This window comes from Astatotilapia calliptera, chromosome 16 (assembly GCF_900246225.1).
Source record: "Astatotilapia calliptera chromosome 16, fAstCal1.2, whole genome shotgun sequence".
Taxonomy (NCBI): Eukaryota; Metazoa; Chordata; class Actinopteri; order Cichliformes; family Cichlidae; genus Astatotilapia; species Astatotilapia calliptera.
The window spans coordinates 19,539,331-19,563,910 of record NC_039317.1 but is presented as its reverse complement, the minus strand read 5'-3'; the positions used below and the strand labels follow the sequence as shown (position 1 = coordinate 19,563,910).

The window sequence follows — 24,580 nt, the reverse complement described above, 5'->3', positions numbered from 1 at the left end:
ATTTTGAATAAAAAAACGATCCTTGGAGTCACAGCAAACCTTGCAACAGCACATATGGATGTTTCACCCTTGAGGAGCTGGACTACCTCTGTAACCCAAATGGGCTGAAGGTACTGACACCAACAAAAAGCAAAATAAAATAAGAGAAAAGAAATCAGCCAGGAAGGATAAGAAAAGAGCAATGATCTGTGGCCACCAGCTGCAAAACCACTCAAGTGTTCTTCTTTAATAAGTTTTTAAATAATGAATCTTCAGTTGTAACAAAAGTGGCTTTGAGCTTGTTTGTAGGATTATGTGTCTTAATGTTCCAACCCTAAATGTTGTAGCTGTCTGTCAGGGTAAGTGACACGTTAATATTTACAGTGTAGGTATAGCTTTAAAAGAAAAGAGCAAAGGGTTGTCTTCATGTTTTCTTTGTAATGTGTCTTGTGGTGCATTAGTAAGATATAAATAGGGGGGATAATGAGAAAAGTGCCTATTCATAAAACGCAGTACAAAGCAAAACCAGAGCCACAGATGTCTAGTCATGCCCACATGGCTGTTTCTTTAATCCCGCTGGAGCTCAGACTTTGAAGGACTGCGTAGACGTGGAGTTGTGTTGTAACGGGAGTCAGAGGGTGACGCAGCACCAAAAAACCCCCCAAAACATCTTATAAAACCGATCCCAGACTCTCTTCTGTAACGACAAAAGTTGCAAAACACCCTCCCTCCAAACGTTTTCTCAGCTCGGGGTCACGTGACCGCGGTCCCTCCTCAACGGGCAGCGCTGAGTTGTAAGTTGTTATTGTACCTGACAGCAGCCGCTCCGGTCCAGTCTCTGCCTCTCCCCCGCTGCAGACGCCGATGGAGAACCTGAAGCACTTCTTGCTGGCTTTGTGTGCCGCCACCGCCGCCGGCTTTGTTTCCATAATCTTCGTCTTCAGATGGGTTCTGTATTTTAAGGAAGGTTTGGCCTGGGATGGAGGGCTCGCCGAATTCAACTGGCATCCGGTATTAACAGTCACTGGATTTATTTTCTTGCAGGGGATAGGTAAGAAGGGTCTTTATGATCTTTATAAGACATAATTGAGACTAACTGTTGAAAGTGCACTTCTTTTTCTTATACCACGACATCTGCGGGATTAAAAGGTGCAAATAAAAATCCAAAATTGACGTCTTCCTTCACATTTTTCAAAGACTTTTTCAAAGTGGGCTGGCTTGGATTGCTTGCCTGCCTGATTCTAGCCTTCATTGCGTAATGAGGGAATCACAAGCTGGCAGTACACTCGTCCTTCATCTAAAGAGAGAAACTTATGATTGAACATGCACTGTGACATGGCATATAGATTTTACATGCATTACAACACCTGTGTGCTTTTTTTCCCCCCATATGATTTTCATGAGGCTATGAGACCCAAACATTACATCCTAGATAGTATAAAGCAAGTAAGCCTACAACTTTAGAAATATGTAGTCAAATTTATTTTATTTTAATTAAAAAAAAAAAAAGCTTTATTGTTGCCTTAAGTTGTTGCTAACTGCCTGTCTTACTCTCTCTTGCAGCAATAATAGTCTACAGGCTCCCCTGGACCTGGCAGTGCAGCAAACTCATGATGAAGTTCATTCATGCAGGACTGAATTTGTTAGCCTTCGTTTTTGCTGTTATAGCCATGGTGGCAGTTTTTGACTTCCACAATGGTGCCAACATTCCCAACATGTACAGTCTGCACAGCTGGCTGGGCCTCACGGCTGTTATACTGTACGGTCTGCAGGTAAATAGATGCAATCATTTGGTATTTTTAAAGCAGTTACAACAAAGACCTACTTTTGTTACATATTGAAGATAAGAGTGTCGTCTAACATTTTACCTAAGAAGCACAGTTATTGCAGGGTTTTTGTAGCTACTACTACCATTAGACTGGACTGTTAACACATCTAAAGTATAACAGTATAGCTTTCTCATTTTTCTCTGAACCTCTTACTGGTGGTTCTAAAAGACTAAGTCATAGTGGACAGCAGTCTTCAGATCTGAAGTGGGTTTTATCTGTCTCTCTCTTTCAATGGGCAGCTTGTTCTTGGAGTTGGCATGTACTTGATACCAGTTACACCTGTGTCCTGGAGAGCAGCGTTTATGCCTCTCCACGTCTACAGCGGTCTTTTACTTTTTACCAGTGTCATAGCCGTGGCACTTATGGGCATCACAGAGAAACTCATCTTTGGCCTGTAAGTATTAAAATAGAGAGTGAGAGTAGTTAAAAATGAGATGAATACAGTGTAAATGCTGAACAGTGAGAATAACTTTCCTCTGTTTACATCACAAAAGGAAAGACCCAAAGTATAAGGATTCTCCCCCAGAGGCAACTTTTGTGAACGTACTGGGAGTCCTCCTGGTGCTTTTTGGAGGTCTGATTCTTTGGATTGCCACTCGAACATCTTGGAAACGCCCCAGTGACCAGATCTTGCATAGTCTGCATACCAATGGGGGAGGTGAGGACAACAGTAAAGTCACTTCAGCATTGTCTCAACTGCCGGATGGATCTGATGCTCACGGTGCTGGAGATGCCAGGAAGAGGAGTAACAAATTTGATGAACAGGTTAACTGATAGAAAAAGTAAAAAAAGAGTGGATTAATGTATGTGCAACCAGTTTAAACGAACAAGGGAAATCAAAAGGAACGCATCAAATTGTTACATTCCTGTACCGCTCTTTGTTTCTTTTTAGTTTTCACTCTCGCACCTTAAAGTACTTCATTTTGATTTTTTTTTTCATTTCTCCAGTGTTTATGTAAGTGCATGTAAATAATGGTGAGCTACTACTGTATTAAGATTACACAATGATTTAAAAATAGGCATACACTGCACAATTTAATCACTGCAGGTTTTCTATACACTAAATACTCTATTGTATTTTCTTAGTTTGATACTGACAGTATATTTTATAATAAACATTTGATACATATAAAATGTCTCCATTATTCACATTGCAAATTTAAATCAGTAGTGAAAGAGAGAAACTACATGCTCTTGATAGTGATTGTATTGTTATTATTGTAGATGTTAATATTTTTTTTAATATATATACATATATTATTTTGCATATGTGAAAAAAAAAACGTGGAACATTTAAAACAGTACTAACCAGGTGCACTAATTAGAAAAAAAGAAAGAAACCAAGGTTGTCAGAATCACTTCTTTCCTTGCCAGCAGGGTGAAGGAAAAGTTCATAAATAAGTAACGCAGGATTTTGGATCGCTTTAATTAAATCCAACTTAATTCGAGCAAAATGTGACTGAACATCAAAAGTTGACTGCAGTATGGATACTGCAGGAATTTAAAAAAAGTACATGCATCACATGAACCATTAGGACTGAAGGTCCTTGATACGGTCTTTTTAATAATTTTTTTTTCTTAAGAAACGGTGAAAAATTAATTGCGGATACGAGCAGCTGACTTCAGCAATAATACTCCTGCTGTTAATTCGCTACCAGAGTTGTTGACAGACTCTAAACTCTGCATGCTTGGCATGGCCTGGAAATGACAGCAGCACAGCCACGTCAAGGCGGAGCGGCTCTTTTTGGCTCTACTCGGCACCTGTACTTTGGTCGAGAGCCCAATTGTTTTGGCTCAGTGTTGATTAAAGCCTTTTGGTGACAGGTCCAAAACTTTCTGTAAGGTTAGTTCTCTACACATCACCATCAATATAACCGTAGCTTCACATTGCTGTAAAAGTATGTCTGTGTTCGTAAGCGAACTGTCTTTATTCACCGTGTGGTCAGCGTGACAGCGCTGCAGACCGGAGTCCGGTTAACTGCTGTAGCTAGCTGCTCTAACTAGCTTCTATCAAAGTGATGTATCTCTAGCCGTTATTTTTGGGTTGATCTCTAGGGGGAAATATTCTATTGCCTTGAAGTCAGCAAGAAAAATATAAAAATAATAAATGGAGATAGTAGTGGGTGTTTATTAAGAGAAAAGCGCTGTAATGCCAGTACAGTAGTTACTAATAACACGGAAGGCTACTGTTAGCAATAGCCGAGGCCCTTGCTGCTTAGCGGATTTCCCTTAAACTGCAGTGTAACTAATAAACAAAGCATCATAATGCTTTGAGTTCATTGGTACATTAAGCTAATATGAACCGGGAATAACTAACTTACATGGATAACGTAACACCGGGCCGGGTGAGGTTAGCGGGTGTGGGAGGTTGAACGGACTCTAGGGTGGGGCTCTCTGTTAGCTAGCTAATGACAATGACTGGTCAGCCAGTCTTTACATGAAGCGAAGAAATAATACACGGCTAACACATTTAACTCAATTACCCAGGGGGGAGGCTGAAACACTGGTCGGTTTAATTGTGCGGTCAGTGAGAGGTTGGGTCGATACAAGCTGTCGGAAATGTCGTGAGAGGCTCCTGAAGCTGTTATGAGATGCTTGGCTTTCAGTTATGGTATAGGACACCCTGTAAACACAGCGAGACCACTAGGGCACTTCTGATGCTTTGATATATAAATAATCTTTGGAAAGTAACAGTTTTTGTATTTTTGCCTGATTATTCAAAACCCAATCGCATGGAGACTTTAATCACAGGACTGAGATGTGTTTGAAGGGCAGATTTTCAGCTTTAATTTGAGGGGTTTAACCAAAGATTTGCATGAACTCTTTCGGAGTTACAGCCGTTTTATTACGGAGTCCTCCTAATTTTCAGAGACTCAGAAGAAACGGGACCAACGGACATAACAGGACTGTTGTTAATTCTTTACAACCAATAACTGCATGACGTCAATACCCCATGGACATCTTCAAATGCTTTGTTTCCTCTCTTGACATGCTCTGCCAGACCTTTACTGCTTGTTTGTGGGTCTCTGTCTTCAGTATCTAAAAAGCATGCTTTATTGGGCTGAGAGCAGGTGACCATTGAACAGTATCCCACTTCTCATTTGCACTGTGAACTTGCTGTCTGATCAGTTTTGCAGCATTTGGCTAAATCTGTGAAACGAATTAAAGCTGAAAGCCTGCACTTCAGTCACATATTGAAATGACAAACATTGTGTCTTTGTCCAGATACTTTTTGGCTATAATTTTAGCTGATAAATACTTTATATTTCAGACTAATCTTAATCGACACTTAATATAACAGAGCTGTATCTTTTTATACAGCTTTGGCATCATGTCTGACAAAAGTGAGCTGAAAGCAGAGCTTGAAAGGAAGAAGCAACGCTTAGCACAAATCAGAGAGGAGAAGAGAAGGAAGGAAGAGGAGCGCAAGAAGGTATGCTAACAATGTTTTGTAAATATTTAGTTCACATGCATTTACAATGGTCCACATTAATCGTCAAACTTATTTGGCCATTTGCATATGAAGTTTAGAGTAGGAGAAAGTGGTTAATACACACAACACATCCCAAGGCCCTTGACAAAGAGATAAGGTTCTTCTGAGAAAGGTAGGTGAGAAAGGTATTTATATTAAGATAAGCAACCCTGTTCCATTAGTGATAATGTTTTTAATTTCTAATCCAAATGTAACCCTGCAGGTATTAAGGGTTTCTGCGTTTATATAGATAATAAATTCCACACCATTTGTTTTGAATGGCAAAAGTAAGACAGAAAAGTAAAATGTTTTTCATGGATTGATTTTTCTCAACTGACTGATAGTAAGTAGATTGCATTAACAAGCTCAAGTTGGGCCTAATGTGATAAAACAATATGAGGTGGCTAGTGTACAGTATGCATTTTCTTCTAGCAGAGTAGCTGTGTTTTGGTAGATAGCTATATTGATGCCTTTTGTCAGTCTCCCTCTCCAGCCATTCTTGGCTATATTACATAATGTTTTTTGAACTTCTATAATGTGATTGGAATAAAAAAATAATCCGATATTCCACTGTAATTTAAAAGCACGTGTAGATCATTTGATTATTTCCTGTTTTGACTGTTTCATACTGTTCTGACAATATAGAACTCTTCTTCTTAATTGATATTTGCATGTTGCTACTTTTAGTGTGATTATTTCCTCCACATCCTTTGAACATATAATCCATCCTATCCATAATAGCTGTATTTCTTTGTGGTATGAAGGCTACAGATTATTGAATGGGAAAGGAAAGTTGTTTTGTTCTCCAGGTTTGTCCTTTAAGGAGGATTTTCCCCAAATTCTCCAGTTTACATGAGTTCTTACTTAGAACATTTACTTCCTGGTCGCAAGGCTTATGTCATGGAGCAAAACCTCTCAGTGAAACACAGATTGGGTGAAAGTAAAACAACACTGTATCATGACTGCAGCTTTATTTTGTAAGATATGTGCTCTTAACCAACCTGTCGCTGTTTTAAGTAAGGGTAAATACACTGTCCCACTGTCCACATATGCTCAGTGCTACATTTCTGGCTAAGAAGCCAAACACTAGGTCATAACAATCTTATCTTGACACATTAAAATACAGTAGCTTTGTGTGCACACGAGGAAAAGCAAACCTCAGACCTTTTCGTCTTGCAATTCGGCCTGGAAATGGTAAAATGACAGACATCAGCAGTGCCTTTCTCTTAAATGATGGAGATGTACAAAATCTAGTTTGCTCTGTGTTCAGACGTATTTAATAGCATCCATCTTTTCGGTTTCTTCTTCTCCAAAATATCTCTCCTAGCATTTGATAGCCTACAAACATACAAGCATACACCACTTTATTCTGTTCCTCCAGCTCTTTCTCAATCACACACTGAAGAAAAGTTTAGAATTAAACATCTTGCCCAAAGACCCTTTGACATGTAGGCTGAAGGAGCTCAGGGATCGAGCCACTGACCTTAAAATTAGTGGATCACCTTCTCTCCACAGAGTCACCCCAAATTAATGTTATGCATCCTTGCTGGTGTTCCTGCAGATCAGCTCTTTGCTGCACTTGTCATATCCTTTGGCAGTAATAAGATTCTTGCACAGAGTGCATCATAAAACAATTAAGTACTAATTTTTAATTTAGAGAATGGGCTTCCTCATAGCTGTGAATCACTAAAAAAGTCATAAATCAATATTAATGTGTTGTGTAGTCCTGTGATAGACTGGCAACCTGTCCAGAGTGTACCCCTCCTCTCAGTCTATGACAGCTCGGCTTTAGCCCACTTTGGCACTGAACTGGTTAAGCAGAAGAGACTGGATGCTTTACTGTATTGCCTGAGATCCAGTCAATTTAATATTGTTATCATTGGTGTTTTTATGTTTGTTTGTTTTTATTTCTAGGCGGAACTGAAAGAGGTCGTACTTCCTCAGGATGACTCTGACCTGGAGAAGAAAAGACGTGAAGCTGAGGCTCTTCTACAGAGCGTGGGCATAACCACAGATGTTACAGTTGGTATGTTTTATTTTACATAGAGCTCTATTATGATACCTACTTTTTAACTGTACACCCTTAGGAAAATACATGCATATCTAACTGAGCTCAAACCCCCAGTGCATCGCTGGATAAAAAAATGAATCTAGTTTGCATACACATACAGTTGGGTCATTGTACTAGAACTATGTTTTGACATTGGTGTCTGGGTGTTCATGTTCATGGATGAGCAGTGCAGAAATCAGCTTTTTTCATTCCACATCACTCACACCAGAATATTTGGGGTAATAAATAAATGATATAAAATTTCAGTTTCTAAGCACTGCAATCTTCATTAATAGTCATATTAAATCACTTGATTTTGTGCATAGATGCAGCATACTTTGGACTACTTAATAAACATTTCATTCATTTTTGTCTGTAATGGTTGTGCTGACTCCTAAAATTGGATTAACGTTTTAAAAATAAGAAAGAAATGTTATACTTCTCGATGCTGATGGATGCGAGAAAACGCCACCATAATAGTCTCATTTTCATGTGGTGGCCATTACAGTTATTTCGTATCAAATATGCTGGAGTACAGATCTGAAGTAACACAAATGTGTCACTGTTCTTTTGTAGCTTTATATTAGACATTTTCTGAGCTGTGACTATGAAAATTGTGGCAAAACTAAATCCAGTTGCCTGGAAGATGAGGCTAATCATGATATTATTACTATGATGAGTTTGTGTAAATAGCTTGTCAAACATGAGCCTCACTAGATGATGATGATGATGATGATAATAAGTGGAAGGATGGATAAAAATGAAACATTTCCAAAAATATACTAGTATACACACAGTGGTTTTTAGAGCATGGTCATATTGCTAACAGCAGATGGCAGAAGAGATCCATATAAAAATCTATCAGAGTTTGCAGACGGACCCAAGTAAGACATTCAAAACAATCATGGTTGTATTTTTGATACTGCTAGTTTTTAATTGTATTTTTTTTGTCTTGCATATGATTTAATTGATGAAGACAGTACAATTGTGCTGAAATCTCCTTTCCCAACATGGCTTGAGCTTGCAAGAGTTTACGTTTATTATTTAGATTTGTGCATTTTTCTTGCTTTACACAGAGACATTTATATTGTATTGTACTGCTATAAACAGTTTACTGATGATTACTGTCTGTCTGCCTGTGTAGTCCCTCCTCCCATTTCTCCAACTGCCAAATCTGCGGGCACACCGAGTGATGCAGGGAGCCAGGACTCTGATGGAGCTGTGGGACCCAGGTACACACACTGTCTCACAATCTGCACTTGTACAGTACTTGACAAGTGCATAAACAGTGCAGACGTCCCTATTTCAGGGGGGGGAAAGGCCAAAACTGTTTCTACCTGAGGAATAATAATCAAATGCTTGGTACTTTGTTGATTCTACCTTGCTTTTTACTTCAGCATTCTTTTTAACTGTTATGCTTATATCTGCAATGTATGTTTCCAGTGTCTTTGTCACAGCTTAAATTGCAGAACTGTTTTGCAGCAAATTAGTTGTGAAGCATTTTGAAAACAACATAAAGAAGCTTGTCTGTTCTGCTTTCTTATGCTTGGCATTACTTTCAAACTCTATAAACAAAGCTTATGAATACCTGTTAAGCACAATTGCATTAACAGCAGCTGAGTTAAAACATTTTACAAAGTCCTACATCATTACAGTGAACGATGACGAATTCCTGCCAACTGAGTGCATGTTTATTTCATTTGTGTGCCATCGAATTAGAACAATCCTAAATTAACAATAAAGCAGCAGGCTGCTGTGACGCCTGGGGGACTTCTTAACCCCTAATTAGAGCCCCTTCCCAGTGCTGAAACTCAAGCTCCCCCAGTGTCCCATCAGACCCAGTGAGTTGTTCCCCCTACGTGTTGACTCATTTCCCTCACCAGCATGGCCATTTCCTACACACATGGAGGTCATGTTTTCTCCCTGAGGGTTCTCTCCCCCCCCCCCCCTCTGTCGGCACAGCACTCAGTGCTTTGGTGTGACACAGTTCGGCCTGAACATTACACCCTGTGCCATCGCACACAGGGTCTGTGTGCCCATGCATTTTAAGCAGATACATTTTTCCATCTCTGGGTTTATGTAAACAGATTCAAGCTTAATTTGTAATAAAGAAAACTCATTTTTTGGGTGTTTGGATATGCAGAATGATTTTAATTGTGACCTAGGATTCAATCAGCATGTTTGTTATGTGCCATAATGCTAACTTTATTTCCTCTCCTCATTTGTGCTCGCCTGTTTCTCTCTCACTAATGCTGCCTTGTTGCTGTGACACTAACCAGGAATCTGCATTGGGACTCTGACCCGTCCACTCTTCAACTTCACTCTGATTCTGAGCTGGGGTACTGGACACTCTCTTCTCTCCTTTCCTGGTCATTTTCCCTTCTCTCAATCTATGGCATGATTACTTTGTCTTTCAAAGTCATTATTCAGTTAAGACAGATCAGGAAAACCATGTAGGGATGCATGCAGGAATGGTGAGACAAAACCTTTTAATTATTTACATAGTTTTAAAAACTAATATGAAGTCGTTGCAATCCCATAAACGACTAATTTACTCACTTTAATCAGCAAAAGATCCCACTTGCAAGGAGGTGAGAGTGGTTATAGATGTAGCACTGTGTTGTATGTTTTTGTCTTTACTGTCTCTTTCACTGCGATTTTGTGCAAAACTTGAGTTGTTCTTTCCTTTTAGGCGTGTAACTCCAAAACTGGGGATGGCCAAAGTTACACAAGTGGACTTCCCACCACGTGAAATTGTGTCCTACACGAAAGAGACCCAGACCATTACTCAGGCGAAAGAAGGTGACTCATGAAGTGTTATAGGTTAATGTTGAAAAACGCAGTCAAATGTGTGCGCATGTACATAACTGCGTGCCTGCATGGATTATATCATATCATTCTTCTTAACAGGGTCTCTCTGAGAGCAGAAGTGAACAAGTGCAAGAGATTTGATTTTACTGAGATGAAAGAAAAGGAAAAATGAGGCCCAGGAAACATAAGAAGTTAGGGCAGGGATTAGATTCTGACAAGCTCTGCTCCTCTGAACCTTCCAGCCAATGCTGCTTTGGTATAATTAATGAGCAGGATGAGAAAGCCTGTGACAGGAAGGAGAAATGAGATTGGAAGGGAAGATATGAAATGCTGTGCATAGGACGGCTCATTCTCTCTGAAGCGTGTCAATATGTATGTAATTGCTGCAGCAAAGCTTTCATGTGGTTGGACGAAGAGAATATTTGGGTTTTTTACTAAAATTCACATGGTGAGCACATGTTCCATCAAATATGCAATGTTTTTGGTCATGCTTCTTGTTCTCGGTTGATTTTTCTAATGACTGATGGTGAGTAATATGCTCGACTGAAATCCTGATTAGGATAGTTGTTTTGTACCGTCACTCATAGCCACTATCTTTTTTTTTTTTCTTTCTTTTTTTTTAAGCTGATTTCTCAAATGATTTGCACCAGCTAACATGTGTTTTAAGCATCCCTGAAAGCCTGGTTAGGATTTTAAAAGTGTACCGAGTGTCGGTTGTGTGGTCTAATCAGGTGACGTGTAGAAAATTCTGAGGTGGCATGCAGCTCGAGTAAGATAAAATTGTGTGATTTTTGTGGAAAACTACAAGCGGAACTAGTGAAGGACGAAGAGCATCCCAGTGTTCCTCATCGCTCTTTACGCTGGACTCTACTGGGCATTGTAAAACTGTGTTAAACAACGATGGTTTCTGCCAGCTGTTCAACACTGGGGCCCCCCTTCCCCTCTCTGCCACTATGTAATCATTTCATCAACTCCCTCGCTTCCCTGTCTTCTCCCTTCACCGAGCAGGCACATAACAAAACACACTCAGTGACATTGTGCATTTTCACACCATCACTTCTGGCACTCGATGAGACGGCATCCCCTTCCCAGCTTGCTCCCCTTGGCGCATTTCTGATGTGTGGGGTGGCGTCAGGCCTGGTTTCTGATTGAGCGATTTATCATGTTGTCAAAAGGAAGCAACGCCGCAGCACTCTCAAGGTCAGCAGGCGGTGGCATTAGAGGGTAGCGGCTGCCATGCCCTGGCTGCTCCAAACTGAGGGTTCCCACAGTGTCAGTGAGACACCTCGGAAAAAGGAGTAAAAGATTTTAAGATCACCTGCCCCATTGGCACATAGAATGTCCTCTGAGCAGTCCAGGAGAAGCCATCCACATTTTAAAATAGTTGGAAATGAGAATAGTATATCACTCAAGAACAACTGGATACTCGTTTTCTTGGTGTATGAAAAAACTCTTGATACCTGTGCTCGTATAAGGATCACTTCCATTTTTTAAATATTTGATTTCCTTTTCTTATTAATTCTGTTGGGAGTGACCAGGAGGGTCAGTATGTGAGGGAGTAGATCAGAGGGACAGCTCAGACTCAGCATTTTAGAGACATGTGCACAGGAGGCATAGTGGATATGTAGGACAAAGGATGTTGATGATGGAGCTGCCAGGCTGGTGGAAAAGTGGAAGCCCAGAGAGAGGGTTCTTGGATATAGTGAAGGAAGACAAGGATGCAAAGGATAGGGTGAAATAGAGGCAGGTGATCCTCGGTGGGGAGCTCTAAAGAGGGCAGCCGAAGAAGAAAATGTACTGTCTTCTTATAATTAATCCCAGCTTTTGGGAATTAAACAGTGAACAGCACTGTGCAAATGTTTCAAGGCATATTAGCTGTTGAGATTTTTATTCATTACACAGTACCTTCAGGAAAACATCTGTTTGGCTCCCACATGCATAATCCTACATCACAGCCACCCCAAACACACAGCTACACGGCTCTGTCGTCTATGACAACGAGCCATGCAGCTGATCAGGCACCCACAGAGAGCTGATTTCAGCATCGTGGGGTCAGTCTGAGATTACATGAGAAAGCAGTGACACACTGAAGAACAGTGGCGAGCTCTCCACAAAATGCTTGAGCCAAACTACCTGGCAAAAGCCTAAAAAAAAAACAAGTGCACATAGACAAAGTGGAAAGGACATAGAAATTATACAATGTTTTTTTCTGCCTAATAAAAAAACCCACATTATTTTTAAAAGCACTGCCTGCCCCACATTCAGTGCATTGGAGATTAATTTTTTCCATCTGTAGGTAGCTTCAGAAAATTTGTTAGTTTAAGCCATTAGATTGTCGAATATGCCACCGCTGCACGATTCCCAGATTGCACTAGTAGGTAATATGCAGCATCAGTATGCACTCCTCAACAAGAGGCTGTAATTATGGCATAAGATATTGTGGAAGGTTGGAGGTTTGGGAGTACGTGTGGGGTGGAGGGGGAGGGCTGGACTGGTTCGTCTAGTACAGCATTTCAAAAAGGCTCGTCAGGAATATAAGTATGCAGAGCAGTTTAGTAAATCTAATATTTAATTGAATGTGATTGTTTTAATCACGATGAATTCAGAGGCAGGTCAAAACTTTTAATCACAAAAGCCCTTAATGGTCTTCTTGTTTGAAGTGCCACTTGTAATTGTGGTCAGCTTTTATGCACTTGATGATTAGTACCCTTAAATATCTGTTGTATCCTTCTCTCATACAGTAGCTAATCATTTGGAATAAAAAAATTGAGAATATTCTCCCCTTTTTTTTCTGTGTATGATTTCAGCACCTATGCAATTTGTTTTTTGTTATTGTTCATGTAATAGGGTTTGCTGATGTTTTTATTTGCGGCACTACTAGATGCAACTACACACTTTGGAAAGGCTTTTTGTACGCTGGTACTAGAAAAGGTCTATTTCAGCATACAAGAAATGATAGTTCAGATGTACGTGTGAATTGGTGGAAATTTGTCTTCTATGGTTTCATTATTGGGCTTCATGTTGCACATGCTGAAGTCACAGCCTTGGTGTGTCTGTGCGTATAGAACGCGGATGCCACCTGCAAGGTCATTTAGTTTTGTAGTTGCTCACCACTGGCCACACGCCATGTTTGCATTAATATATTGTCTATTGAGGAAGACTTGTGATTACTCCCCCACCACCACTACATACAAAAAAAAGCTTTTATGTCTTAAGTGGTACAAAAGCCGTAATTGGACCTGCTTTGCAGCTTTGAGAGGAGGTGTCAGCGTATGGGACATTGCTGATCCGTGTGAATTCTGTTAAATGCAACCCACCCACCCTTGCTATTCCCCCCCACCCACCCACCCCACACACACGCACATCCCCAGTGGGGTCACCAGGATCACTAGCTTTTCTCCAAATGGCCATTTTGGCTGGCAGGTGCATTATACCCTTTATTTTCAGATTGTCTGTCCGCTCCTAATGCCTGGCAGGTTGATTGCTCTGGCTGCCTCACCAGGGAAAGGGCTGACGAGCACGGCCGGGACTAGCTGAAAGACAGTGATTACTGTTTTCCTTTAAGCCTGATTGAGGCCCTTGAAAGGAAAGATTTTAACCTTCTCCTGTTGGTTGCAGAGTATGGCCGCACATTGAAATGGCTTGTGTCATCAACCCAGTTCTGTAAACTCATCAGTGCACCCGGTAACCTTCATCCCCCAAACCTCCATCTGAGAAAGGGGATAAATCATTTTATGGACAAAGTGACAGATGACATTATCATTTAGATTATCTCAGTAGGAAGGAAACTCTGGCGTGTGGTGCTGTCATCTTAGATTAACTGTAAGGTTCATACAAAGATAAACGCCTGTAGGAACCAGGCGAGTATTTCCACTTTCCTCATGAATCTGTTTTGTCCTTCTGCTATTATTTTTTTTAAGCATAGTCTATATAGTGTCTCTAGGAAATGTGTTTGAAAAAGATGTGTTCATCTTCTTTGAGGTAGAGCCGGTGTGCAGTTTGCCAGCTGGTGTGGCCTGTATTTTGTCGTACATTCTCTGAGGTTGAATAGGAGTTGCAGGACCTCCTGCTAGGATGGTAATTGCACAGGCTTGCCGTTCAGGGAGAAGCTTGTCTCGGGGCAGCCATGCGGAAAACCTCTGTGCCATCCCCATGCCACCTCTGAAGAGCACAAGACAATCCCAGCATCACCATCTGCTTTTGCACCATGCCGTCATCTGGCTAGTCCAATGGGACGGGCCTGGGCAGCTGCTCCACAACCTCTGCCCCGTGGCCTAGAAGGGGGCAACCTACTAGTGGGACACAGAGGAAACAGCTACACTGACAGCTAGACTGTCTATTGAATGGTTAGGGTCTCATTAACAGTTGGGAAAGACAGGGGTCCCTATGACAACAAGACACCCGCTGCGCTGTGTCCCTTTAATACAAATGACAAACTTCCCCGCTTTACAGAGGCAAGTTCTTTTTGAAAGGAGACATTGTGCTGACAAACCAAACAAATGCAAGGGAGAGATACAAAATCAGTCTATTGCTGTGCCAGTAATCACTGGGTGGAGCTTTTCTTGAAAGAGAAAAATAATGAATGTGGAAAATGTAGTGACCAAAAGGTATGAAATGTCTGTGTTTGGAAGCATACTCATTCATTTTGTTAAAGTTGTTTATTTGTTGTTTGATTTTTTATACCTTTTAGCATTTGAAAATTCCGAGGAAATGATGATCATAAACATACTCGTTTACTACTTACACAGGTTATGTTGATTGAGAGTTGTTTTCTAATGTTTAATACGGGTATCTTTTTCATCAACAGAGGAAGAAGAAGAGGAAGAAAGTGCTCCACCTCAGCAAGTAGTTGAGACTCAAGCTGAGAAAGAGGACCAGAAAAAGGAGGAGGAGGAAGGTACTGCAGAAATGATAATTGAGATTCTCTGCTGAAATTGAGGCAGTTTAGTTAACACTTAAAATATGTAATTGTTACAGATTATCTATATAATTGAGGGGATCAGATTGCATAAAATAATGGCTACTAGCACCAGGGATCTTCACGACATTTCACTGTGTTTTTGTTTCTCCATTTAGCACCCCCTCACGAGCTGACAGAGGAGGAAAAACTCCAGATCCTGCACTCGGAGGAGTTTGCAGATTTCTTCGACCACAGCACTCGCATTATCGAGCGGGCTCTATCCGAGCACGTGGACCTCTTCTTTGACTACAGTGGCCGTGACCTTGAAGAGAAAGAGGGGTAATTCTTGAGCAGCTAGTGTTTTTAAAACTTGTAATTGGTTTTTGAAGAAGTGCTTTTTATTGATTTTTGGTGCTTTGTTTTTCCGCAGTGAAATCCAGGCCGGGGCAAAGCTCTCGCTTAACAGGCAGTTCGTGGATGAGCGCTGGTCCAAACATCGTGTTGTCACCTGCCTGGACTGGTCACCCCAGGTCATTTTTCTTAACAAAGTTTTCATGGTGAAGCCAACTAGAGCCTGGCTGATAGTGGACGTTACAGACGTTATGTTTGCAGTCATATTGAAATCATTAAGTATTAACTTTCACAAACACGTTGGCCACTCACCATTGAAGCTACTGCTTGATTATGCTCAGTTTTGATCCATACTTTGGTGTTCTGCAGACAGTATAATAAAAAACCCTTAAAGATTTTCATATATGGTCAGTATTGGCCGACAGGTATTAAAAGTTTGGCCCTAAAACCAGCATTTTAATACATCAACTCAGAGAGACAGTCATGGATCATCTGCTAATCCTAATCCTTGTGTCTTTGTGCTGGAATTCTGCTAAGAGCATAATTGTTTTGTAATTGCCTGTTTAAACAACTTAGATTTGCACAGCCATAATGCTTTATGATTACATAGCTTGAGTTTGACAGCATGTTCTTTCAGCCTCAGCTCCCTCAGGAAAAGTAAGTTACGTCCCATACAAATTGTCACTTAGTCGGAGGCCGTAATGATTTGTTTCCTCTGGTGTCTAAGGTCATTTAATGCATTATTGTGCAATGACTTGTGACAGTGATTGAACACCAACTCTTTGTTCACTGTATTTTCTTGCTCAGAGCAGTATCCACACCCTTGTGATGTAAAGTGATGCATCCACTGTACTTAAATTTAAGTATTAAAAGCAGCAGAGGTTAATCGTTTGTCAACATCTGGATAGTGTTTCTGCAGTCTGTGTTTTTTGAAATGCACTGGGATGGGTTTGTGTTTTATGAGATCCTTACTGAGCTGCTGAGTCTGCTTCCGTGTTCTTTTGAGCCCTTGCAGAACTGTAGCTTTTAGTTAAAATTATGCAAAGGAATAAAAACATCATTTACCAACGTTCTTCGGGGGGTAGGGTGAGTTAAATGAGCCATAAATCTTGGAGGAAAGGGTTAGTCATTCTCGAAGGCATTCAGCAGCAGCACTCGGGGCAGGCAAAGCTTTTCCACTTGGAGCCAAGCCTGGGGGGCATGTCTGCCTGCCTCCCTCTGACATTCATTCAGTCTGATTTTTTTTTTTTTTGGTCTGTCTCCAGTATCCTGAACTGCTGGTTGCTTCATACAACAACAATGAGGATGCTCCTCATGAGCCAGACGGTGTGGCTTTGGTGTGGAACATGAAGTACAAGAAAACTACACCGGAGTACGTCTTCCACTGTCAGGTACTAAAAGCAACTTTAACTTTCCTGTCCTTTTACTAACATAACCCAGCACCCTCACGGATGGCTTCTTCCATGACAAACATGGAACACGGCCAGCCATCCTGTCAGGCTCCCTGCCTCCTCCTCTGCTCCCATACCCCCCCTACCCTCATCCACATTGTGAGTTCACAGTACTGGCATCCACCTCCACCACATCTATGCACAAACACATGTTCATGAGGCGCCTGTGAAGACCTGTGGAGTCGGATGGAATCTGAGCACCGCAGCAGGATTAAGCGTGTGGGGCAGGGCTGGTTATCATGTGCATCTAAACAAGGGCCCTGTGTTCAGACAAGCTAGCTGGGAGACCAGTTGAGCTCCTCCGCTCTGCCCAGCCTTATTACAATGCTTGCCCTGAGGCTCCTTCACCAAGACAAGTTGAGTAGAACCACATGTTTTGGCCTCCATAGCGGATGTAAATGGAGGCGTGTTGCTCAGATGAGTAAAACTGAACAGAAGTGTTAACATAGTTTTCTTTTTGCCTCCAAGTCAGTTTATCTATGCATTAAAAGTTTTGCCAGGGTGACTTTCTGGGGAAAAAAATGTTATAGGTGGGGTGATGAGTGTGTGTAGTCCACCTAAACCATAATCCAAAAATATATACTGATCTTATCGGCCAGCCTTGAGGTCTGTTTATTTACACTGTGAGAACTGAGGCTCGAGTTATGCAAGATGTGTTTAGTTGTACTTTAATAAAGAGGGAACATGCAAGATGACGCAGAAGAGGAAAAAGCTGCAGATTGAAGTCTGTGTTTTCCATGTCCATATTATTGCATCTTTGGAGATTTTAAGTGCTACTGATGCAAATCTTTGCAGTTTTTTACAGCCCCACATAGGTTTGACTTGTGGTTGAGAACATCAGTGGGAAATGGGAGTTATTGTGACTTTAATTTGTATTTCTATTTCAGCAAATAAATCGCTTGAAATAATTACATTTGCTCTCAATAAAAATCAGTTTTTTAGCTAAAACAGCTCAAAAAATGTTTGTGTGGAAGAATTCAAAATTAGCAGCAGTGCAAAAATCAACTAGTAGCATAAAATCTCAGCATGCTTGCTGTGCCCTCTTCATGTTGCAGGGCTCGTTACTTCCATTTTCTTTTCAGCTCGTCAGTTTTGGGATAGTTTCCTTGAAACGACAAGTGGCATGATGTCCTCACTGCTGTAGATTTCCATTGGCCTGTTACTCTATGAAAACTCTTTCCCTTCTCATCACTCGCTCCACAGTGCGGTTACCTAACCTCAAATAATGAGCTATTTTTTCCTCTTTCGGGGTCATTTGGTGCCCTTGGTCAATAGTGTCACTGTTTTCTGAAATAACAGTAGTGTTGCCGCTTGTTATCTTGGAAAGTGGTTGACTGTTTAGACTTATTTTTTAAGCGAAAGAGGCAAATTAAGACTGGGCTAAAATTAATAACATTAGCTACACAGTGGTGCAGCGGTTAGCATCATCGCCTCACAGCAGGAAAGTCCTGAGTTTAAATCTACAAGCTGACCAGACGCCATGATCAGCTCTTCCTGTATGTGCATGGCTTCCATCCAGGTATTCCAGCTTTGTTCCACAGCCCTGAGACATATTTGATAGATTAATTGGTAATTCTAATTGGAGAATTGCTGTCTGTCTCTCTGGTACCCTGCTTTTTATCCCACGACAGTTCGGAAAGTCTCCAGCCCGCCTCCACAAGTTGAAACTGGATAAATGGGTAGGAAATTGCAATGGGGAAAAAATTGAATACATTAAAAAAAATGTTATACTTCATATGTAGCACTTCTCTTAAAGTTACAAACTGCTTCTCAGAATAAAACATTTTATAAAATTAAAAAAAAATTATAAAGATGTTCTGATAAGAGTATTTCAGGTAAACTCTTCAGTAGTGATGTGACTCCAGTTGGAGTGCTCCACGCTTTAGAGGCTACGTTGGCAAAAGCCCGGTCACCTTAGTTTAACAGCCGATCCCTCAACATTCACGGTATCTTTGTAAACTGTCTCTGAGCTTCCATTGTTAGCTGCGGCTGTCTCAATATAAATCTCTATTTCATTTTTCCTTGCCCAACCCTTCTTGCACCCTTTCATTGTGACAGTCTGCTGTTATGTCAGCGGCGTTTGCCAAGTTCCACCCCAACGTTGTGGTGGGAGGCACCTACTCGGGGCAGATTGTGCTGTGGGACAACAGGAGCAACAAGAGGACCCCTGTGCAGAGGACTCCCCTGTCAGCAGCAGCACATACGGTACAGTAAAGGTCTGACACAGTGGGCGTATACTTCATTTATATTTAGCTAAAAGGTAAAATTTCCCCGTCACTGTCTTCGCAGCACCCGGTATATTGCGTGAATGTGGTCGGCACCCAGAATGCCCACAACCTCATCAGCATCTCTACTGATGGCAAGATGTGCTCCTGGAGTCTGGACATGCTCTCTCAGCCTCAGGTAACATATAACACAGGGCAGACGCTGAATGTGTGCTCTGCTGTAAAGAAGTTAAAGTATTAACCATAAAAATAAGTTTTTATAATGATAATGCATCAGACTTTAGCAAAGACAATATATTTTCTGTTGTTTTCCTCTCTTTTTCTTCTTTCACATCGCCCACATGCTTCCTGTCCTTTGCATTCGTGCTACATGTCAGACATTTTGGCTGGACTCTTTCCTTTTCACATTCCAGTTTGGTATTTCCTTCGACTTTACTCTTATTTTTTTTCTGCAGCTCATTTTTCACTTTGAAGGAAATGATTCTTGCTAGCTGTGTCATTTCATCTCTGCTGCCAAGCCCTCGCTGTCAAACTGATTTTTTTTTATTTTTATATAAAGCACTAGTCGAATTTAGATTACACATTAATAAACTGTCGGGTGATTTTTATAGGTTTTGCTTGGCAGAGTGTGTGTTAACTTAAAGCCTGGGCGGGGAGCTTGTTATAGATGTTGTTCCATGTTTCCTCCCCTCCACAGGACAGCATGGAGCTGGTGTTCAAGCAGTCCAAAGCTGTAGCTGTCACCTCTATGTCTTTCCCTCTTGGAGATGTCAACAATTTCGTAGTGGGCAGCGAGGACGGCTCAGTCTACATGTCATGTCGTCATGGAAGGTGCGTTCATAAGCAACCGCAGTCCCACCGTGTCGCCTCCCGAACACCAGCAGGAAACTGAGGCGACTTGTAAGGCCCACCTAGACCCGTGTGTCAAATAAATATAGCCCACTCACTTCCCAGTGCAACGCAAATCCAACACTTGATCTCCTGCAGTTTGAGGTTTCACTCCTGCCCAGTCATCCTGTTTTTCTTTTCCGCTTGTCAGTTGTGTTTGTAAAGGTCGTTCAACATAAACAGGGCACACATGCAGGGGAAACAAATCATTTTTTCCCCCCCTGTTCTTTTATTTTTATTTAATTTTTTTCCCTCAGTATGTTTCTCTGGGTGAGAGAGTTTGTTTACAGTCGGTCATCCCTGGGAGAATTAAAACTGCACTTCATCCCACAATGTTCTCATTTAGGAGACTGGGGATCTTCATCTAGGATGGTCCTCGGCAGAGAAATGTGGCTTAAATCAGAGCTGCCAGTGAGCAGCGTGTCAGCCTCGCACCAAATGTAGTATGCCTGGAGACCACAGAGAGGTGATAGCTGCGAGGTTTTGCACTGCAGAATCACCTCTGTAATCGGGGGAATAATTTTCCACATCATTTACAATGGTATGATACTCTCATCGCAGTTAATAATGCATAAGCATCACTCATGCTGAGTATTTACCTCTCTACATTAATTATCAGAGTCTCAGTTGGGTAACAGCTCTGCAACATGTGGTTGAAGGGATGCAGTCACTTTTGCCTCCCTGCTGGTAATTACATGATACAAGTAAATGATTACTGTGAATACGTCCAGCAGAGGTCCATCTGTGCCTGTCGCTTACTTACCTGCTTAATGCATTGCGTAAATGGTAACAACCAGCAGTTTTGTGCATTTTTGTTGTTTCTTTTTTTCTAAAGTTTCTACAGTGCACATAAATGTGTATTCAGACATTAGATCTGAAGGTAAAATTAAATTCTTTGTGGTCAGTTTAAGCATATTTACCCATATTTATCTGTGTGCTCCACAGCAAAGCAGGCATTAGCGAGATGTTTGAGGGACACCACGGCCCCATCACGGGGCTCCACTGCCACACAGCTGCTGGGCCACTGGACTTCTCTCACCTGTTTGTTACCTCGTCTTTCGACTGGACTGTCAAGCTGTGGAGCACCAAGGTATGACTTGAGCTCTAGGATGTATTTTAAAGGCCATGATTCATTTATTTGGCTCATCTCTGCATAGGGAAAAGTTTCCTCCCTTTCTGTGCCTCTCTGGGCTTCACTATAATCCAGTTATTGTTCACTTTCAGCCGTAAGGTGGGACTAATGATTCTTTTGAGGTTGATTTTTAAGTCACAGACTTCTGTTAAAAGGCTATTGATTGAATTTGTAGACAGATGTCCTGATACAGCAGTCAATACCAGACTCCGTTTAGCCAAAATAATTAATTTTTTCACCTCCTATTTGCCACAGTTTGGTTTCCACAGCAACAGGTCGGCTCAGACTGTTAGGCTCTAATGTTTATTTTAAAAATGTTTATATAAAAATGGATTACTTCTTTTTTTTTTTTATATCTGTAGTTGTTGTGGTAAACGAGAGTTGTTACCCTGCATTTTTACATATAGGATTTTTTTTTAAAAAACATTTGATATAATGCATTAGTGGTGGCAGTGGAAAATTTTTCACTTTTGACATCTTGACTGTACATCACAATGAATAATACAGAACACTCTTGAACTGAACTCGGGAGACTGAAAAAAATAAGAGACAATGAGAGAAAAGGGCATGTAATGAAAATTCATAAGAAGTGTTGTCAAAGTGAAAGTCTCACCTGCCTGCGCTCTGTTGTCTTTATTTGGCAATGAATAGACACATACACGGCCACCTCCTCTAGCTCTTTTGGGAGACAGCCTCTTTTCATCTGGCCCCTTCGTGCATCGCCGGCTTATAGACGTGGATGGGGTTTGTGATCCCAGAAGCTCGGTTGTCAGCGGCAGCCTTCCCCGGTGGGGTCCCCTGGGGCAATTTCAGCGTTAAGTGAGGGGCCAGATGAAGAGTGATTCAGAAACCCCCGTTGAAGAGAACAGGAACGATATGATGCCCTGCCCAAGCGAGGGTTACTGGGGCCCCACTGTGGAGCAACACCCAGGGATGGGGAGGCTCAATGGCGAGTGTTTGGTGGCTGACTGCACAGGAGAGTGGGCCCCACTCTCCTGTGCAGTCAGCTCCCAGAGGGCCAGTTTAAGCCAGGCAAACTGTAAAAGCTCTGTTCTGACATAACAGGCTGTCCCCATTGCATCCCATCCCAAAGCAAGTCTTTTTCATCCATTTGCAGCAGTTACAGAATTCCCGATGGCTTTTTTTTTTTTGTTCTGTAGACATTTCACCTCCCACACTGGACACTTCTTACAAACCATACGGTCATTCTGTTCCCACAACAGATGAGTGGGCTTGAGATCCAGCGATTCTGCCCAGCCGTTCCATTACAGACTGGGATATCAGCTGACTGCTTTTATTTTTATACTCTATGATTAAAAAGAGCACATCGCAGAGAGGCGGCCTTTCACGTTCCCTCCATCAGTTTGACAAATGATTATCTTTTTGTTTGTTCTACGTCTGTCAAATGTTCTTCTTTGTCTCCTCAAATTTGGATCCCTCTGCACTTTTTTGCCGCTCTTGTTTTCTTTCGCCCATCTTAATCTTTCCCTTGTGTTCAGTAACTCTGTCTAGAAGCCCACCATCCTGGTGTCATCACTTCAGTGTCGAGGTAGAATCGGGTGTTTTGTGGGTGCCCTTGAGGCTTGTGAGACTTTTGTTTTTCAAACTAGAGACTGCGTCTCTTCTTGGTCTGTTATGGGAGAGCGTCTCAGTCTTGTTGATTTTATTCTGGTTAGAGGTTTGTGCTATTCTTTGAGTCGAATAGAACAGATGATTGAAATCTGTTCACTGCAAATCTAATCATGAAATAACTTTTTTGTTTTGTTTTTCTTGGAAAAATTTTACTCTGATTTTATTTATTTTTTCTTCCCCCCCCCAAATTTAAAGACTACAATGAACCCACAGAGGCTGATGTTCCAGATACTCAAGTAGCCAAATTTATTACTTCTTTAATCAGCACAACAGTTTTCAGCTGTGCTAACATAATTGGAAAGGGCTTTTTTCTAATGATCAATTAGCCTTTTAACATGATGATAAAGCTGCATTAGGTAACACAGTGTCCCATTAGGAAAAACATAGATGATGGTCGCTGGAATTGGGCCTGCATACATATTCCATTACAAATCATAAATTACTTCTGATTGATTTCATTAATCATTAATTGTCATTTACAACATTTCTAAGTGACCTTTAAGCATTTTTTTTAGCAGTATTGTAAATGGACTGGTTCTTATAGAGCACTTTTCTACTTGAGCACTCAAACTCACCCATTCACACAAGCACTTTTTAAAATTCACACTCTAATGGACTCATTGCAGAGCAACTTGGGGTTCAGTGTCTTATTGTGTGTCCTGTATGAACATAACCATACACTTCTTTTGAAACACAAACCTTTGTAATGTTTGATCTTTCACACTGCAGTTTGTGATAATGTTGAGTGGCTTTGCTAAGTAACATAAGCCAGTGCGTTTTAACAGTTTAAAACATCACTGAGTTGCATTAGTGTGTAGATGGATATTTATACATTTAAAACTGGAAACCTTTTTGAATGAAGCTGTCCCCCCCCCCCCGCAGAACAATAAGCCGCTGTACTCATTCGAGGATAACTCGGATTACGTGTATGATGTCATGTGGTCCCCGACTCACCCTGCTCTGTTTGCTTGCGTGGACGGAGTCGGTCATCTCGACCTGTGGAACCTCAACAATGACACAGAGGTAATATTAATAGACATTTCTCAGAAGAGCAGCTGTGTGCTGTTACCAACTTTACTGTAGACGAGATACTCATATCTTGATTTTGACCTTTTTAACCATATCAGATCCTGTGCCTTCACATGGTTTAGCGTGCAAGTACACTCCTGATTGCTGTTATTGTTTCAGGTCCCCACCGCCAGCGTCACAGTGCAGGGTAACCCAGCCCTGAACAGGGTCAGATGGGCTCATTCTGGCAAAGAAATCGCTGTGGGAGACTCTGATGGACAAGTCCTTGTCTATGATGTTGGAGAGGTGAGCAAGCATGAGTCAGCCTTTCAGTTTCTGACTGTACCTTTAAAAAAAAAAACATTTTGGATTTTGCAAAAATGAGTCAGCCTCTCACCTGCTACAATGTGTAATTTAGTAATGAGGGATTAATTGTAAAGCATTTACCTTATAGAGATTTTAGAAGAGCATCTTAAGGACTAATTTGTGCATTTTAGGTCTGCTCTTTGTGAGTAAAAAAATGCACAGAGCATAACCTGTCTGCGTTTGAAATTCACGCCTCTGTCGTGTTCCTCCCCCACAGCAAATTGCGGTACCGCGAAATGACGAATGGACCCGTTTTGTTCGCACACTGGCAGAAATCAACGAGAACAGGGATGACGCAGAGGAGCTTGCAGCTCAGCGTCTGGCCGCATGAGCTTATCTCCCTGGACGAGGCATTTAAGGGACCAGTCATGTGCTCGTTAATGTCAGACCTGTTTTGATAGATGGAAAAGATGAAGTTTGTATCAGAAAGAAGTACGGATATCGCTTGGTTTCCAACGCTCCTCTTATTTAGACAATTGCCTTCTT

The 24,580-nt window shown here is 41.4% G+C and overlaps 2 protein-coding genes across 5 annotated transcripts in view; both read left to right on the top strand.

Annotated features, from left to right (window-relative positions):
- The first annotated feature begins 703 nt into the window (after positions 1–703).
- On the top strand, positions 704–2,921 carry LOC113007876 (cytochrome b reductase 1-like). Its single transcript, XM_026144890.1, has 4 exons — positions 704–1,030; positions 1,543–1,751; positions 2,048–2,202; positions 2,303–2,921. Exons 1-4 carry the CDS (start codon positions 844–846, stop codon positions 2,580–2,582), a joined length of 831 nt encoding a protein of 276 aa, XP_026000675.1. The 5' UTR covers positions 704–843; the 3' UTR covers positions 2,583–2,921.
- A 546-nt stretch (positions 2,922–3,467) lies between these two features.
- Positions 3,468–24,580, top strand: part of dync1i2a (dynein, cytoplasmic 1, intermediate chain 2a) — a 21,777-nt gene continuing 664 nt past the window's right edge. The window contains exons 1-17 of one of the 4 annotated variants that reach the window (XM_026145963.1): positions 3,468–3,651; positions 5,130–5,241; positions 7,195–7,306; positions 8,475–8,562; positions 9,610–9,699; positions 10,023–10,132; positions 14,949–15,038; positions 15,218–15,380; positions 15,472–15,571; positions 16,658–16,783; positions 18,902–19,048; positions 19,133–19,246; positions 19,766–19,899; positions 20,902–21,046; positions 23,603–23,743; positions 23,909–24,034; positions 24,312–24,580. The exon at positions 24,312–24,580 is cut by the window's right edge and continues 664 nt beyond it. In XM_026145963.1, coding sequence (XP_026001748.1) covers positions 5,140–5,241; positions 7,195–7,306; positions 8,475–8,562; positions 9,610–9,699; positions 10,023–10,132; positions 14,949–15,038; positions 15,218–15,380; positions 15,472–15,571; positions 16,658–16,783; positions 18,902–19,048; positions 19,133–19,246; positions 19,766–19,899; positions 20,902–21,046; positions 23,603–23,743; positions 23,909–24,034; positions 24,312–24,425 — 1,902 coding nt within the window. In that variant the 5' untranslated portion in view covers positions 3,468–3,651; positions 5,130–5,139 and the 3' untranslated portion in view covers positions 24,426–24,580. Of the gene's footprint in view, positions 3,652–3,685; positions 3,707–5,129; positions 5,242–7,194; positions 7,307–8,474; positions 8,563–9,609; positions 9,700–10,022; positions 10,133–14,948; positions 15,039–15,217; positions 15,381–15,471; positions 15,572–16,657; positions 16,784–18,901; positions 19,049–19,132; positions 19,247–19,765; positions 19,900–20,901; positions 21,047–23,602; positions 23,744–23,908; positions 24,035–24,311 lie in introns of those variants that run through there. The other 3 variants (XM_026145965.1, XM_026145964.1, XM_026145966.1) reach the window with 3 other exon arrangements.